Source organism: Phalacrocorax carbo, chromosome 6, assembly GCF_963921805.1.
Source record: "Phalacrocorax carbo chromosome 6, bPhaCar2.1, whole genome shotgun sequence".
NCBI classification, from domain to species: domain Eukaryota; kingdom Metazoa; phylum Chordata; class Aves; order Suliformes; family Phalacrocoracidae; genus Phalacrocorax; species Phalacrocorax carbo.
In genome coordinates, this window is record NC_087518.1 from 49,335,346 (window position 1) to 49,352,427 (window position 17,082).

Below are 17,082 nucleotides of genomic sequence, written 5' to 3' on the forward strand. Positions count from 1 at the left end.
GCTCGCTGGCAGAAACAGGTTCTGATTGCTCCATCTGGAGGTATTTACAGATTTTGTTTCTTTTGCAAGGCACATAGAGATTGGTAAGAGCACCCCCTTCCCCATCCCAAAGAGCATCTGCGGTTCAGAAAGGTAAGGAAAAGACATTAAAAGGCAGAAAGCAAAGAGGATAGAGAACACATCAGCTGAGCAGATTAGAAGACTCAAGAAAGACATCTATTGTAACCAACAGAAATAGTCTGCAGCCCACAGGCTGAAAACCACCATCTTAAACTAAGCAATCCATAAAAAATAGCAGAGAGCAGCAAGATTAAATTCATCTATGCCCCCCTATCTCCACTAGAAGATTTCTAAAGGTCTGCAGATCAAAAGAGTGTGAGAACTGCTGCTGCAAGAAACCACCAGTTGTAGTATTTTTGTTACTGTCTCCTTTGTTACCTGATTAGCTGAATCCTCTTTGCATCATCTTGCAGTTTTTGTTATTAGCTGTTAACCCCAGGATCTTTGGACTGTGGCAAGTGCCCGGTCTCCAAGCCCTGCTGCACCGCAACCAAGGGTTGGCCCCCCCGCACAGGCCAGCTGAGTAGTCACAGATCACAGCTTTCAGAGACATCTGTGTCACACCAGGGACCAAACTGGTCTTGAACTTCAAACTAAGCAGAAAAGTAATCCCCTAAGCTGCAACTTTCCTAAACGCTGGGAGCTAGAAACTGCCAACTGGTAACGACAGCTGGCGGCTCCAGTCCGAACTGAGGGTTTTCTTCCATTTAACTCTCCCATTCTCCCCCATTCAGCCTGGGCAGCAGCACACAGATGTCCCCACTGTTGTAAGGCACAGCATTCTGCACAAGACCTTGGAATTCCCTCATGAACCATCTCTTCGTATTAAGGACAAATGCTGCTAGTGGGGAATATCTTACTCTGAGGCAACCCTCAACTGCATGCTTATTGTCTTCTCCACCTGCTCCACACCATCAAATTGGCACCTTGTGGGCAGGGGTTTTCTGTTCAAGTCTCCCACTTGTGGGAGTGGGAAGCTTGCTTCGGGGTAGGCTATCAGAGCCTTGCCCCTCTCAGTCAGTGCCTGAGAAAGCGCCACAACCTCAGGGTGAGGTTTCATCAAAACATTTTTGTCTATGTACTTTTACCAGCAGAAAGATACCTACCACTGCTAGAAAAGCTCCTGCTTTTCTCATCCCTCTCAGGCCAGCTCTGCAAATCTTTCCAGAGTAAGGTTTCCAGTTCAACATAGTGTTTACTGGAAACCTACACATGAATAAAACAACCCATTTTGTGACAAACCTTTACTCAAAGTGTGAAGACGTATTTTAATATAAGTCTGGCAACCTCTCAGTTTCTTTTCTAAACAATATTCCGCTGTGCCAATCTCCTTTAAGAACACGGTCTCAAGTACAGCACGTAGGCATGTGCTGCAAAGCAGCAAAACGGCATTCGGGAAATCAGAGCAAGGAAGCATGAGAAAGCAAGACAAAAAAGCTGTCTCCAACTGCAGCTGCGCTATCAGTTTGTGTTTCCTAGCCCAGTTCAAGTCCCCTTTCTTTCACAGATATGGCAAATGAATTATCACTGCACAACTACATGAATTGAGTAATTTGATAAACCTAAATCAAGAATAGGTACCAATTCCACAGGCATTTGACTGATCTTATCCTGTGCCAAACAGGGTCCCTCAGGACTTCAGTTTTGATGGTGAAAACTGAGCTTTTATACACATACCTGTGTGTATGCTGCCATGCAAGGTACCTAACGCTAATACACACTTTATATAGATAGATATATATGAAAAATGCCCCTTGTGACAGACAACTGTAAGCGAAGCACTCATACTGAGCCACAGAACAAAGTTTATTGGATCTCCTCAAATTCTTTGTACAGTTTTGCTGCTGAATGGACACAACACACTGGCATATTGCCTTTAATCTTTATTTCAATCATAAGTCCAACTTGAAAGAACTGGTAACACATTTAATGGCTTCTTCAATAAATAAAATAAAAAAATCTAGTCTTTGCACAGACACATTACAATCCACTCCAAATTCAGTATTGCCAAAACATTGTATTTTTCTAAAAACTTGCTCCAAAGCGTTTTTTAATTTGTTTCAGCACTTAAATACACAGAAAAGTATATGATGAGAGAAAACAGATACCCTATTCTGGAAAGAACTTGTAAAAAACAGTAACTTAGAAACAAAAGATAATTAAATATTTCTAATTAAAGAATCCTGTTTGAAGTCTTTTTGGAAAAACCCTGATTTCTAACCTTCATATCAAAACATGCAGTTTCGCTGGATCCTATCCTATGTCAGCATACTTATACAATAAGAATTAAATTCCATTATTTTTTTTTAAGGAGAAATTCCTAAAGTGAAAGCATTAGCTTCCCACACTCACAAAAGTAGTCATGGTCCATATATTCTGCAGCAGTAAACAGCTATTTGTGCTCAGTCCATTGTTTGAACTCCTACCATACTGGAAAAGATACTGCTTGTTGCCATACCCTTCTCTTCCCCAGCCCAGCAGCCTCAAGAACCTCAGTGAGATGAGAATTCATGCAAATAAAAATGTGCCTGCACAGATCAGATTGCAGGATGAGGACCAAGACATCTGATTCTAATTAGAAACTAGGCTTAATTTGAAGCTTTCCCTAAATGAGAGAGTCGTCAATAAAGAAAAGCTGAACCCCAAGATTTCCAAATTGCAGTTCCCTGTAACTTGCAACATCGATTAGCACATCACAAACCAATTACAGTGTCAGTTAACATAGAAAGAACCACACTATCACTAAAATGAGTTAAAACACTCGTCTTCAAGCCTTCTGGAGCCTTCTTCAGTGGAAGCTTAGGGCATGCAAGGAATGCATGGTTGGGCCCCCACAGACCTATGCATACTATACGGGGAAGAGAAAAGGTTACTTTAAACAAAAGGCAGAATTACACCACATCTGTGCAAACATTTAAACCAGTTTGTTTCAACTGGTTGTCTGCTTACCCCAACCATTACTGCTGACTGTACTTGGCTAATTCAAGAGAACATGATGAAGCAGGACCCAATTTGTTTAAGGGAATGGAACTTTTTTCTGAAAGTATCTTCCCCTCAGCTGACCACATTGTAATAAAAGTGCAATAATTTACAATCCTTTCAAACAAAAAGCTATTGAAGTTATACAGTTTTAGGGGAAACAAGTTCACTAGTTTAACGCTAAAAATATTTCCCCAGGTAACAAACCTTAAAGCATTCAGAAACACAGTATTTCAATAATAATAATAATAACAACAACAACAACACAGAAAATCCCTTCCACTTGTTACAAAAGACAGAACTGTTAGATTTTGCTTATTGTACACTATTTAAGAGTTTTGCCATCTTGTGAAGACCATGCTGTAATTAAGAATATAACTATCATTTAAAAGAAATGAATATGGAAATACTGACCTGACTTAGAAATTATATTCTTAACCTTTTGCAAATGAAGACAAGGTAAAGCCCAGGGCCATGTCATCCAAGTACTCAAGAACTTACAAGACAGTTTACATCCAGAGTAATAAAAAAGCACCACTTTCCATAAAGTACTTTGTTTGTATATTGCTGAACAGCAAATTCAATGGTTTTGTGAGAACTGCTAAAACAGACTCTCATTCTAACTGTAGCTTTGACTTACAGAATTCAGGTTTGGGGATAACAGAGAACATCATGACAAAATTTTACTCTGAAAAAATATCTGCTAAATTTGGTCCAAGCATCCAAAAAACAAACAAGGGCACACCAGTCCCTCATTGCCTAATGCTGCTGTTTAGTTGATCCTTAACAAAAAAAAAAAGGCATATGGCAATAAGGAATATGAAGGGCTGTCCATGATAGGCACAGAACTGTGACAGAATAAATAGTCTCTTCATAGAGATGTTTTAACTGTGGTTTTGCCAGGTGAGTAACTGAACTTGTACTAATTGAGAACCCTGAAATTTGTATACTATAGCCACAAGAAATTATTTCCTATTTAAAAACCCGATCCATTTGTAATTAACTGCTTTTCCAATCGTCATTAGATATGTGAAAAACAATTTAAAAAAATCTTTTAAAACAATTATGAAGAGTGGACTGCAGTAGCAGCTATTCAAGCAAGATTCAAGCACAAGTTTAAATGAACTTTCAAACTGGGAATTAGCCTTCCTTGTCGAAAATTTGTACAACTTTTTCAAAAACCTAAAAAGAGAAAGAATATTAATTTTATAAAGTGTTAGTGAAACAGTTACTTCAAATTAAACCAGCACACACAATAATTGACAGTATTTTTAAAATATATAGATTTTTCTTAGAACATTCACAGTAATTCTTTAACAGTGAAATTGTCACCAATTCTGGGACACAGAGACAGAACAGCAGTACTACTTCCGAAAAGCAAAAGCTGATGAAAGTAAAAAAAGACAAGACACTGTTAAACACAGAAACACTGAAAATCTGTTTAGTCCAGCTCATGTTCAAGCAGAACTAATGATTTCTTAGTAACTCGTATCTTAATCAGTTCTTCAAGAGTCAAAATGACAGTCCCACTATCTCCCTCAGTAATAGACATCAGTGCTTAATTAGCACACTAACCACACGTACAAACGTCTCGGAAGAATGCCAAAAATGTGTACCCTGCCACTGTCATCCCATGGTTTTTTGCCTTATATACTTACTTCATCAACAGATTTAGAGGCATCCACTTTTCTGACTTTTCCCATTCTCTCATACAAATCTATTATAGGCTTAGTAGACTGCAGATATGTATGAATTCTAGGAGGAAGCACAGGGGAGAAAAGCATTACATAGTAAAATGTAAACAGAAGGGAACTGAAAAGTTTTGAAGATAGTACCTCTTTTCCAGACTCTCCCGATTATCGTCACTCCTACCACTGCTCTTGCCTCTTTCAAGACAGCGGCCAATACATATCTACAAAAAACATCAAAAGGATGACCACAACCAAGAACACAAGGTGCTATCTTGAAAGCAGGAACAAAACAAAAATCCTGAAAATCTAAATAGGCTGAGCACACACAATACTGTCCAGATCTGGTGGACGCAACCAGAACTCCCATGGAAAGTTAGATTCTTCCAGAGAGAAAGGATGACAGCTTTACACTTCATCAGTTTATTAAAATGGGGGCTCTTAAAATGGGATTGGGGTCAGTGGAAGGAAAAGCAAACTCTGTGGTTTGACTGGATCCCCAACTTGAGACATTTAAAGAAGACATTAAAAGCGGCCCAACGAACATACGCTTCATGAATACATTTATCCTATGCCAGGATTTATCATTTATCATGCAAGAGGACAATCTTTCGAAATTATTTTTTCTTACAAAGTACACCTATAGTAAAAAAAATCCAGAAGATCACGTAGGCATTGTTGTTTATTTTTAGACCTCGTAAAAAAAATCAGAACCCCCAAATTAACACCCCACCAAGTGAAAACACTCATTTAATCTTATTGAAATTTTTAAGTAGAAAAAAAATAACCCCTCGAGATTAAAAAATAAATTAAAAAAAGTAACAAAATTTCTCAGAAATTGGGGAAAAGAGTAAAAGGAGGAAAGCATGCTTAAGGTGCTGGGATTCTTATATCAGTTTTTATGCCTCGAGGGTGCTGACATATTAAAAAGATGGCATATCATAGCACTTGTTAAATGAATATAATGTATCACTGTCAAAACGCCCTTGTAATCTAATGACTTGCTGAATAAAATGTTGATTACTGGCTAGCCTATAGCAGAGCTCATAACTATGAAAATGAAGACTACTGCTGCCAGCACTTTAGAATTAAAGCAGACATTGCTATCAAGTTCATTTTGGACTAAACAACAGTTACTAAGAGTAAACGGAGTAATGTTTTCTGAAAGTTAGCTAAGTAGTTTTGTATACGTATATACAATTTTTATAAATTTTCCTTAATAATGCGATTGCCTGAAGTACTACTTCTATATCATTTATCCACACGTGATTATACCAAGTGCAATTAGCTGCCTGCTTTTCAAAAACGTGCAGTTTTTCATCTGCAAAAACAAACTGCCAAAAAATACTTGAAACTCACAGACAAAGTTTTCCTTCTGCTCTTACACTAGCCCATTCACTACCTGACAGAGTTTTATGTTCTTGAATGACTCTCACAGTATAGCAAGAAAGGAAGCTACAGAATAACACACTTACCTCATTGTCACAATCAAAAAAGAGAACAAAAGAAACATCTGCCTTTCCATCCATAGTCTTATTCCAGCCTTGAAGATTATCTTCATTCCTGGGAAAACCATCAATCAAGAACTTGTTCTTCTGGGAACTGGCAGCCATTGTTTGATCCATAGCCTGATAAGAGAAAATTCAATTCATTATCTCCTGCACATACAACAATTTATCTACTTATTAAATTACCCCCCAAATGTTGGCATGGTTGAGAACCATTAATTTTAGGATTATTGCAGATTTACAAAATGCATTTTTGTTTCACCTTCAATGCATGCTAATTAACTAACTGGTGTACCAATATGGCCTTTTTTCAAACTGAATTCACTATTTCATAAAATTCAAAATCTCATAACACACAATCCCAGCTTTAAAGTCATTTTTCTACAACATACTGGAAAGTCCTCTTACACAATAAGATGCCAAAACACCCCTGATCTAGAGTTATTTCTAATGGAAAAGCTTCAGATAAATTTAGTGCCTTAAGCAACAGAAGCCTTGTCTTTCTTAAAGGAGATACTCTGCTTGTTTTCCTGGATATCTAATAAAGATAAAGGCTGGAGCTTTTCCTTCCACAGGAACATTAGTGGGTGCTCTTTTCCTTCACCTGGCTATCTACTTTGATAAAACTTACAGAAACTTAGTACCTTTAAGGCCTCTACCCTCCAGTCAAATATGACCGAGCTGACCAAGAGGTCCAAAAGCTCGTTAAGGGAAGTAAGAAATAGTTTCACTGATTTCCCTAGAACTACTACAAAAAATAAAATAAAAATAATCCAATCTCACAGCTCCCCAGGTATCAGAGGCCATCACCTACTGCCCTCCAACCAGTCAGAAAGAAACATGAGTAATTGCTAAGAGAAGCCCAGTACACGATATGCACGTATGTGTCTGCCATTTCATACTACTCACACTGGAGGCAATTCTTCCAGAATACGCTTTGATGCTTAGTCTGCAAGAATGAACCAGCAAGGAAATAGCCCTTTTCTTACCCTCTTCAGCAAGCTGATTGTTATTTCAACTGGTACAATTTCCCCCTCCTTAATGTAGCTCTCAATGAGTTCTCCATACTGTGAGCCTGGTCTTTTTCGTTCATCTCGAAGGAGGTCACCAGCAGAAAGGTGCGTGTAGCCGTATTTCTGAAACGTGCAAAACAAACAGGCATAGGCTCACTTGAATTAGTACATGTTCAAAGTTAACATCAGTCAACAGTGTCAACCACACTTATCTTGGCATTAAAACAGAAAAATACAGGGAAAAGCATCTTGCTAGTGATGGATCTATTCCATCTTCACTGTGTAATCTGACAATACAGCATACTTGGTATGCACAGAAAGCACAGCATTACAGAGATTCTCGGGTAAAGTGTTCAACAGGTCTTTGGTCAGGCATTCACATACTGTTTTCAAAGGTAATTTTGCCATGTTTGGAAACGAGACAGTCTCAAAGTCCCCAAGGAACTTCCTGAAATGTTACAGTGTGCAATGAGACCTTTAACAGTCACCAAATTAGATACAAGCTATACCCCACCCTAACAGTTCAACTACTTAAAAATTTTAAGTGGTTAGCAGTTACTGGGTCAAGTCTTGATTTACATGGTGAAAAAGTTGAGATAGTGCCTTTCCTTGCTATGCTTATGCAATAGGTTTGTAATTTTATCTAATTACCCACTTAAAAGCACACAAGGTGATTCCAGGTCCTTTGGAGCTGGAGGAATGTTTCAAATCCTTATGTTCCCATTGTGGTTCTGGCACCGACTTCCTCTTCTGCCTTGGGCAAATCAGTTTTAACTCTTAACACTGCAGCTACACAAAGAGTCCTACGCACACACTCCTCCAAACCCAGCCCTGCATGCCAGCCCCTGCTACCACCTTCCTGGGATGACCATGATAATCTCAGAGGGCAGTTCTTGGGGGAGCCTAGTGCCTTATCCTAACGATGGTATGGCAGATGAAGGTAAACAGCTATGCTAGTGCCACTCTATATCATCCCATGCACAGTAAACAGAAAAAGAACAGAGAGATCAGGTCCAAATCTATCAATTTGACACCAGTATGCAGGAAAACAGCAAACACCATTACTCTCTTCTTTCACCTCAAACCACATCTGAAAACAGTTGCTAATGCAAAATACCAATGAAAAGTATTTATTACACTTGAATTTCTCAGGCATTTACCATCATAAATGGAAACCTAGTGCAAACATACAAATACACTCTTACCAAAGAGAAATGCATTGCTATAAAGGAAATTTCGAAGCACAAACCAATCGTTTTCTCAGCTCATTTAACATCACAAGAAAACTAAACAAGTGTACAATGCTCCTTGACCAAATATAGTCCATAAAAACAGGTAATAAAGACATGTCCTTGGTGATTACTTAAGCTAGCTATACATCCAAAACAGAGTACATCTATACATACTCATCCTAAAGTTTTTACACAAAACAAAAGCAGCAGCAAAACACTTCAGGGTTATCAGCTTGGCTGCAGCAACATCCAAAGCAAATTTCAAAAAAAGGTGTCTGAGCAGCATAATAACGTGACTACACACTTTTTAAGGCTGTGAACTTGCGATTTAAAGACTTGGCTACTGGACTGAGTACAACAGAAATATTACACAACCCACTAAGCGACTTTAAAAACATTTCAGTTGCTTTCCAATTTCACCCACAAAAGCATGGAAAGTTAGTTCTGCCATAGTCATAATTTAAGAAGGGATATAATTACCTAAATCTCAAAAACTCTACACAGCTGGCAAAAAAAAGGAAGCAAGATTTTGCTCTAAATAACTGTGAAGAAAAAGCTCCACAGACATCCTCTATAAGCTCACTGTATTCCAGCTTTAATGTGCATTGCATTTCGCTATGCCTGTAATTACAAATCTAAATATTAACTATGAACTACAGAAGCCATAAACTAGAAGAAATCTTTCCTCATAAGCAAGAAATCATACTCTGCTGAACCCTAAATTAACATGCAGTTCTTCTTGCTAAAGTTAAGGAATGATTATATTTTTAATGTCAAGTTTCTACAAAGGAGAAAACAGGAGGAAAATACAACCTCTTCGGTTTTAGAGGATTACCAAACCATTTCATTTTCCTTGGCATTTCCCTTTTCATGCATGAAAACAAAACCGAGTCAGACAATTTTTTTAATTCTCCATCTTTTGCAACAGCAAACTAAAATAGTTTTTAATGGCTAAACAGGAAAGTAAAACATAGAAGTGTTTTAAAGTGGTGTTGTATAAATAGGCTTGTTTTAGACAATAGTAAATTGTATTCTAGAGTAACCTTCAGAGTGGATTAACCAGGCAATAAGAAAAACAAACCTCTCCTTCAGGGGCAAAACATCTATTTGTTAACTGTACTGAGTCAAGAGCCAAAGAAAACATGTCGGTTTAAACAATGCAAACAAGCACAGAGAAAGGCTTGGCTGCTGCTCCATACACAGAGGGCTTCAGAGATGTGGTGCTCATGCTACTCTTGCCTGTTTTAATCAAAGCGTACAGGGCACAAAGTTTTATTTCATCTTAGGTGAGATCAACCCTCAGGAAGTGTCCTGAACTGGAGAAAATTGTCATGTGCCCAAGAGCTCGCAAAAGAGGCGGCTATGTCACTGCACAAAAACCAGGGCAGAACACTCTCACTTCTTGCCAAGGTTTGCACTGTGCCAGCATGATTTTCCAGCAGTGCCAAGTACATCTTGCAATTCCCAGAACGTGACTTGTTGCAACTACTGCCTAATTATTCTCCTCCGAAATCAGAAGGGGAGCAGGACTGTGGCTGCCAAACAATGAAAAAGCAGTTTCTCCGTTTCTTGAAGGAATATATGCTAGATTCATAACGTCAGACCAAAAGCAAGACTTGAAATAGAAACTAGGTTAAAAAAAGTTTCCAAACACTTGGATGCCAAGTACCTAAAATCTGGACAGATTTTTAGATTACAGAGAAGAAAAAAGAAAATATAGAATTAACGATTCAAACTTATTTCAGAGATAATGTTTTCTGCTATGCTAGCAGACTGGCATGCTGTTCTATAAGATGAAAAAAGATTAAATCAGTAAGTTGCTATTATACAAGTTCTCATATTTTTAAAACTATTTTATATTTGGAGAACCATAATCCAAATCTCTTATAAAAATTAACTGTGAATGAAAAAGATAAAAATCACCCGTCTTCAGCATGATTGTAGACATCTTCCTCCTTTGCTTTAAAAAAAAAAAAACCAAACCAAAACAAAAAAAACACGAAACAAAAAACCCAGACCAAACCCAGTGACATGGAAAGGCAAGCTCAGGTTTCCATCAATCCCATCATAGAGGTGTTACTCAGAACAGCACTTAGCAGTACTGTACAAACAAAACATTGCTCACTTGTTGTCTCACAGTGGCCTGGTAAATGAGTCCCCAGTCAGCAGGACAAACTGGAACCTGCAGGCTGTACGCTCCCCATCTCCAAATCACAACCCAAGACCACAGCCTCCCTGGGATGCCCTTCTCTCCCCTGTCCTATAGCCACTTCTAGCTTTCTTCTGTCAGGCAGGATTTGCAACTTCAACTCCGCAGACAGAACATGCTTTGGTTTTAGTAAATACAATAAATAGATGAATACAACTGAAAATACATGAGTCATATCTGTGTCACACTCAAATAAGGCGGAGTCTGCCCTAGCAGTCTTCTTGAGGCAGTAAGGAAGGACCAGCAGTGTGCAGCAGCTGCTGCTGGGGCTCTTTACAGAGCCAGCTTTTGAGGGGTACGAGGTTTACTTCTGATTCAGCCCCGTGCGGTCCCAGCAACACAACTCTCCACTAAACACACAGCTTGAGACTTCCTTAAGTGAGCAGAAGCCAAGAAAAAGCAAGAGAAACACAAATTACTACTTTGACCTTGACTCCTATCTTGGCTTATCATTGTTACTCTGAAAATGAAAGTCACAGGGCTTAAGATCTAAACAAACAAAATACAAACTTTTATTGCCCTAGTTCTGACCTGTCATATCTTAGGCAATGTTAATAAACAACCGTAATTTGCTACATACACTATTCAAGAACTAATTAAAATAAAAATAGAACCATTTAAAGCCTGCAGTCTTCATATTTTCTTTTTTATCCTAAAAAGCTTTTGTCTGTCCTATTAGCAACTAGCACATGGAATTAAGACTTTGGGGTATAAACTATAATGCAGTAATAGACGCTCTGTCTGTTTATTCCAATAAAAAAAAAATTGAAGAAGCTTTCTTACTTTGAAATATGTGCTTGCCTCTGGGGGAGGAAAAACTAACAAAAAAAATCACATTAACAAAACACAACGTACAAAACCCACTGACAGTGCCCCAGGGAAGTGGGGGCCAAACAGAGCACCCCAGTGCCTCAGGAATGCTGAGCTCAATAAAACGCACCCAGTATGTTTGGAAAAGTCCAAAATTCAATGCCCAGTGTTCTGCAAAATGAAAGCGTATAGGGATAAATCTTCACAGGGTACATTTATATGATCCCTCACCATGTTTTAAATAAAGCTCCAATGTTCAGAACATAAACTTATATTCCAAAAAACAACTACGAGAACTTAAGGCTAAGTAGAATACTAATACTCGTCCCTCTTGAAAGACATTTCAGAAGTTGGGTTTAAAGCAAACAATATAAAAAATGTTTTTATTTCAAGGAAGTTAATGCTGTTTCTCAGCAGACTTCCAGAAGACAATTAACACAGGACAGCAAAACCTAAATCCACTGCTACTTTGAGAGGAGCATTTCTGATACAATGAGTTCTTATTTGCATTGTTTTCTTCACCCTAGGAAATCTCCTTATCATATACCCCAAAGCAATTTCACAGCTTTTTCCATTTGGACATTAACTTACGCTCTTATAAAGGAGAAGGCTCAGCATCCCACCTTATGGAATTAATTTTAGATTTAACCACAAACATACAGGATAGGGCTGTGGTGGAGACGAATTATACTTCAGGTACACAGAGAGGAATGTCTTACATACCCCTAATCCCTACAGAATCACCTTGCCAAAACAAACAAACAAAAATACAACTCAAATCTTGCTTGGAATAAAGACAAATTATTTTATTATTATTCTCCCCACCAACCAAAAAGCTTTGCATTTCAGGCAAAGGTTGTAAGGATTTAAAATTTAAGTACATGAAAGCATATTTTGTGCAGACCTGAAGACTGAATTTTTTCCTTGACTTTACCATAACCATTTAATAAGCAAAGTTCAGAAGTCAGCAAGAACACACATTCATTTTGTCCTACACACACACAACAATCTCGCAGTCACAGAAGATACACTGTGGAAAGCAGGAAGGTTATTGGAAAAACCTGCATTCAAATGACATCATTCAACTACTTGCTCAAATATTCTGCCTCACAGGACAGCTACGCAACAGTCCCCCACGGCGGCAAGCTCCACCTAACAGAGCTGTGGAAGGTTTCAGGAGTTCATCTGCAGAGCTGGAAAGGAGAAGATAACAACTTAAGAGGGAATTCTGCTTCATCCCTTCCTAAATAGGAGGAACTGGTCCAGAGCAACAGTTCTGCATCAGTGACAATTCTGTGAGTTTGCGGAACATACACGAGTATTCCCTCCCTATAAGAGAAAACCAGCCTGGTTCAGCTGTCTCTTCCTACCTTATCTGTTAAGATAAAGAAACCTAATTGCTTTCCTGCTGTTCCCTTTCGTACGCTGTGTCAATACCCATTTCTGCTTGTTAATGCGTCTTCTTCCCTCAAACAATTTCTCCATTTTGGTCCAAATTTGCCATGAACATATGCCTTCTCCAGAATGAGGGACTCCAGCACACATATAGTGAGGGCAGTTATGATTCAGGCTAGTACTTAACAAACACATATTTCAGCTACAACTTGTGACAGCCATCTCCCTTTTCGGGGAATGCAAAGCTTAGTCAGCAAAACAATTACAACAATTCTTTGAGAAATCATTCCCAGGTAGTACATAACACCCCCTTTACTCTATAAAACACAGCTACCCTTGGTTTGTTAATAAAATCATTTAATGTTAAAATCATACAAGATCTCACCTCAGAAAAGTGAGACTTCTTCACATGTGATGTCTTCTGTCCCAAATCTCTAGTATGAATAGCAACCAGGAAATATTTATAGCTCATACTGACCTTCTGTTCAGCACAAACTTCAGATTCACAGCAAGATACTAGGTCAGATTCATTCCAAATGTAAACTAATATTATTCAGTCAATTTACAACAAGGATGAATGAGGCTTATTATTACTCAGCTACAGACCCTTTTCTCTGTGGCAAGCTGCCAACAGGATTTAAAATCTGAACAAAAATACACCTTTAACCTAAAGGCAGCATTGACTGGATACAGGCTATCCAGCTGCCTGCACCAGGGCTATCTGGGGAGCTACCAGGGGCCAGGCCAAGGACACATGCTTAAAAAAGGTGCTGCTCTCCAGTACCTCTGCTGCATTTCATCCACACTTCCCTGTTCATGTCCCCTTTTTCTAAAGTTTTCCAGCAGGCTCACATCAGTACAACTCTCCCTTCAACTACCTTAGACCCTCTCTCCCTCAAGGCTTAGCCACTGGCTCCTGTAGAGGTGTCTAAGCGAGCAGGAAGGCTGTCCATTGTAGTCAACAGGTCCGAGTGCTTTCTGTTGCTAGTGCGCTAACTTCAATCAACTTTTTTCAATGCAGTGAACAGGATTACCAGAATTAAAGCAAATTCACATGTATTAGTATTTGGACTTGACAAGCCTTGACAGGCTTAATGTGTGGGCCCGTGCAAACCTCACAAAGTTCAACAAGGCTAAGTGCAAGGTCCTGCACTGGGGTTGGGGCAATCACAAGCACAAATACAGGCTGGGTGGAGAATGGATTGACAGCAGCCCTGAAGAGGATGACTTGGGGCTGTTGGTTGATGAGAAGCTCAGCATGACCCAGCAATGTGTGCTTGCTGCCCAGAAGGCCAACCATTCTGGGCTGCATCAAAAGGAACATGACCAGCAGGTCGAGGAAAGTGATTCTCCTCTACTCCGTTCTTGTGAGACCCCACCTGGAATGCTGCGTCCAGCTCTGGAGCCTCCAATGTAAGAAGGACATGGACTTGTTGGAGTGAGTCCAGAGGAGGGCCACAAAGATGATCAGAGGGCTGGAACACCTCTCCTGTGAAGGCAGGCTGAGAGAGTTGGGGTTGTTCAGCCTGGAGAAGGGAAGGCTTGGGGAGACCTTACAGCAGCCTTCCCGTACCTGAAGGGGGCCTATGGAAAAGCTGGAGAGGAACTTTTTACAAGGGCAGGTAGTGATAGGACAAGGAGTAATGCAAAAGAGGATAAGAGTTAGATTAAACGGAAAGAGGACAGAGTTAGATTAGATACAAGGAAGACATTCTTCCCTATGAGGGTGGTGAGGATCTAGAACAGGTTGCTCAGAGAAGTTGTGGATGCCCTGTCCCTGGAAGTGTTCAAGGCCAGGCTGAATGGGGCTTTGAGCAACCTGGTCTAGTGGAAGGTGTCCCTGCCCATGGCAGGGTGTTGGAACTAGATGATCTTTAAGGTCCCTTCCAGCTCAAACCTTTCTATGATCCTACAACTTCCTTTTCCAGGCTTAGAAAGAAAATAAATACAGTACAAGCAAAGTTAATTTTCTTCTTTCATTTTTAACTGCAAATACAATTTGAGTAGCAATGACTCATTTGAACTCCTCTTATTACAGTGGTCTTTATCAAATTATGTTAGCCTATCAAGCCAAAGGCATGTGTATTTCTAAAACAGGCCAGTGGCTACAAAAAGGTACTTCAGCCCTGAGGCTACATTAATGGTTTGATGAAAGCCATTAATGACAGCCTACAAAATTCCCCTACAGTTTAAGCTTATTTGTTTGCTATGGGCCAGGGGCAAAATTAGACCTTACCAAAAAAGCTTTATGAGCACTATGAACCTTTCATCCCACAATTTAATTTAATGAATAAGCCGGTTTGAATGACAGTCTGTAATTTGAGGTTAAAAGCCTTCAGAACTAAATTCATAACAGCATTTTTCAGTCTGGACCAAATTTGCATAACTTTGTTATACAACACTGAGGGCTGGGATATAATGGCAGCGTCAATAAACTGTAACAGCACTACCATGGCATCACCAGCATAGATGACATAGACGACAAAATGTGCCTGTGCCAGGAGTTGCAGAAACCAATAGTTTCAGAAACACAGGCACTGCTACAGTTCTTAGTCATTTATTTCAGCGCACATATGGATAAACTTTGATCCTACACAGCTTTCAATAAGAAAAGTACATACAACTGCTCAGAAAAAAAAAAAAAAGAAAAAACTGTTTCAAATCCAACATACACAAATTTGGAAGCATTCAGCTTTAAATACTTCTGTAATTATCCACCTGAACACAAAGCCAAATCCCTAGGGGTTTTGGCTTTTAAAAGGACAGTACTACAATATGTAGCATTCACTCCTCTTCTTAGATACTTGTTCTAGCTCAAATGGCTGTACAAACGTATTTGGAAAACAGAAAATGTGAAAAATATAGCAGAACATCTTCTCAACTATACTGTCAGTTTTAGGCACAAAACTATCTATGGGGTCATGACATCCTTTGACCTCTATCATATTCTGTCACAGAACAAAACTTTAGTTTTATTCTTAACATTTTACTTTCACAACTTACAGAGATGGCACCAGGTCAGCAAGCCAACACCCTGCAATGTCTACTGTACCAGCTCTTACGGTTCCGGGACAGGCTTCAGAAGACGTGGACCTTGAAAGTCAATGTATTCCCAACCACTGTAAACCACCTCGTTGCCACTCCCAAGCCACAAAACCGGCAGCCCGAGGTGTGCAGGTGGCAGCCCTGCAGTCACCTACGTGGCCACACAGATTTGTGCAGATCCACCCACACAGGCCGGGCAAGACTGGCCTCGTAACGCACCACTGCCCAGGCAGCCGGGAGCTTCTCCAGGGCCACAGTCCTGCCCCTCACCAAGGCCTAGCGGGTGACCCGTGCTCCCACCCTAACTGCTGCTGCTAATTCCACACTTGGGCAGCCTCCAAGCCCCAAACCTGTGTCCCACTCCGCAGAGTGGGTGCAAGCGCAGGCAGACCCACTAGTGGACTGAGGTCCCGGGCGGGGCTGAGGGAAGAAAAGGCAGGAGAAGGAAAAAGGCCTGCCCTGGCTGGGCTGCCTGGCAGGAAATGGAAGGTGAGCAGAGGGGCTGGAGTAGGGGCTGCCCCCACCGCTTCACCGATTAACGGGAAGATGCGAGTCAGTTATTTTTATTTTATCCCATCCAAGGGCCGGAAGGGTGTGTGTGTGTGTGCTGGATTGAGGCTAGACAAGAGCCCAGAGAGCTGGGGAGAGGCTGGGCTCGCCGCCAGGCGAAGGGGGACAGACGCCCTGAAGAGCGCCCCGAACACCAGGGAGGGGCCCACAACTCCCGGCCGGGCCAGCAGAGCCCCCGCGGCCGGCTGGGCCGCCTAGTCCCGTACCCGCCCCGCCGGCGGCGGGTCTCCTGCCCTCACCTCCACGATGCGCGCACACTGCGTCCCCTTGCCCGCCCCGGGCCCGCCGAGGACGAAGACGACGACGGGCTTCATGAGGAGAAGGAGACGGCGGCGGAGCAGCAACAGGACAGCGGCGACGGGGCGGCGGCCGTGGGGCGGACGGGGAGCGGCGGACGCCGAGGCCGGGACCAGGGACGGGGCTGAGGCAGAGCCGCCGCCGCGCACCCGCTGCTGAGCTGTCCCCGCCGAGGGAAAGTGCTTCCGGGTCCCCGGCGGCGCGCGCCAGCTGGGAGAGGCGGGGCAGGGCGGGCGCGTGCCCGCAGAGGTGGCTCTGCCGCGCCCCCGACCGGCC

The 17,082-nt window shown here is 41.1% G+C and overlaps 1 protein-coding gene across 2 annotated transcripts; it reads right to left on the reverse strand.

The window, feature by feature from the left end:
* Positions 1–1,845: 1,845 nt before the first annotated feature.
* On the reverse strand, positions 1,846–17,004 carry CMPK1 (cytidine/uridine monophosphate kinase 1). Of its 2 annotated transcripts, XR_010373448.1 has the most exons (7): positions 16,749–17,004; positions 7,225–7,371; positions 6,203–6,355; positions 4,875–4,951; positions 4,698–4,794; positions 3,454–4,221; positions 1,846–2,908 (listed from the first exon to the last, which is right to left on the reverse strand). XR_010373448.1 is itself a non-coding variant. In XM_064455140.1 (6 exons), the coding sequence occupies exons 1-6, from the start codon at positions 16,821–16,823 to the stop codon at positions 4,180–4,182; spliced, it is 591 nt and encodes a 196-aa protein (XP_064311210.1). In that variant the 5' UTR covers positions 16,824–17,004; the 3' UTR covers positions 1,846–4,179. The 2 variants fall into 2 exon arrangements, 1 of the variants encoding a protein (XP_064311210.1); XM_064455140.1 differs by having other exon boundaries at positions 1,846–4,221.
* Positions 17,005–17,082: the final 78 nt, after the last annotated feature.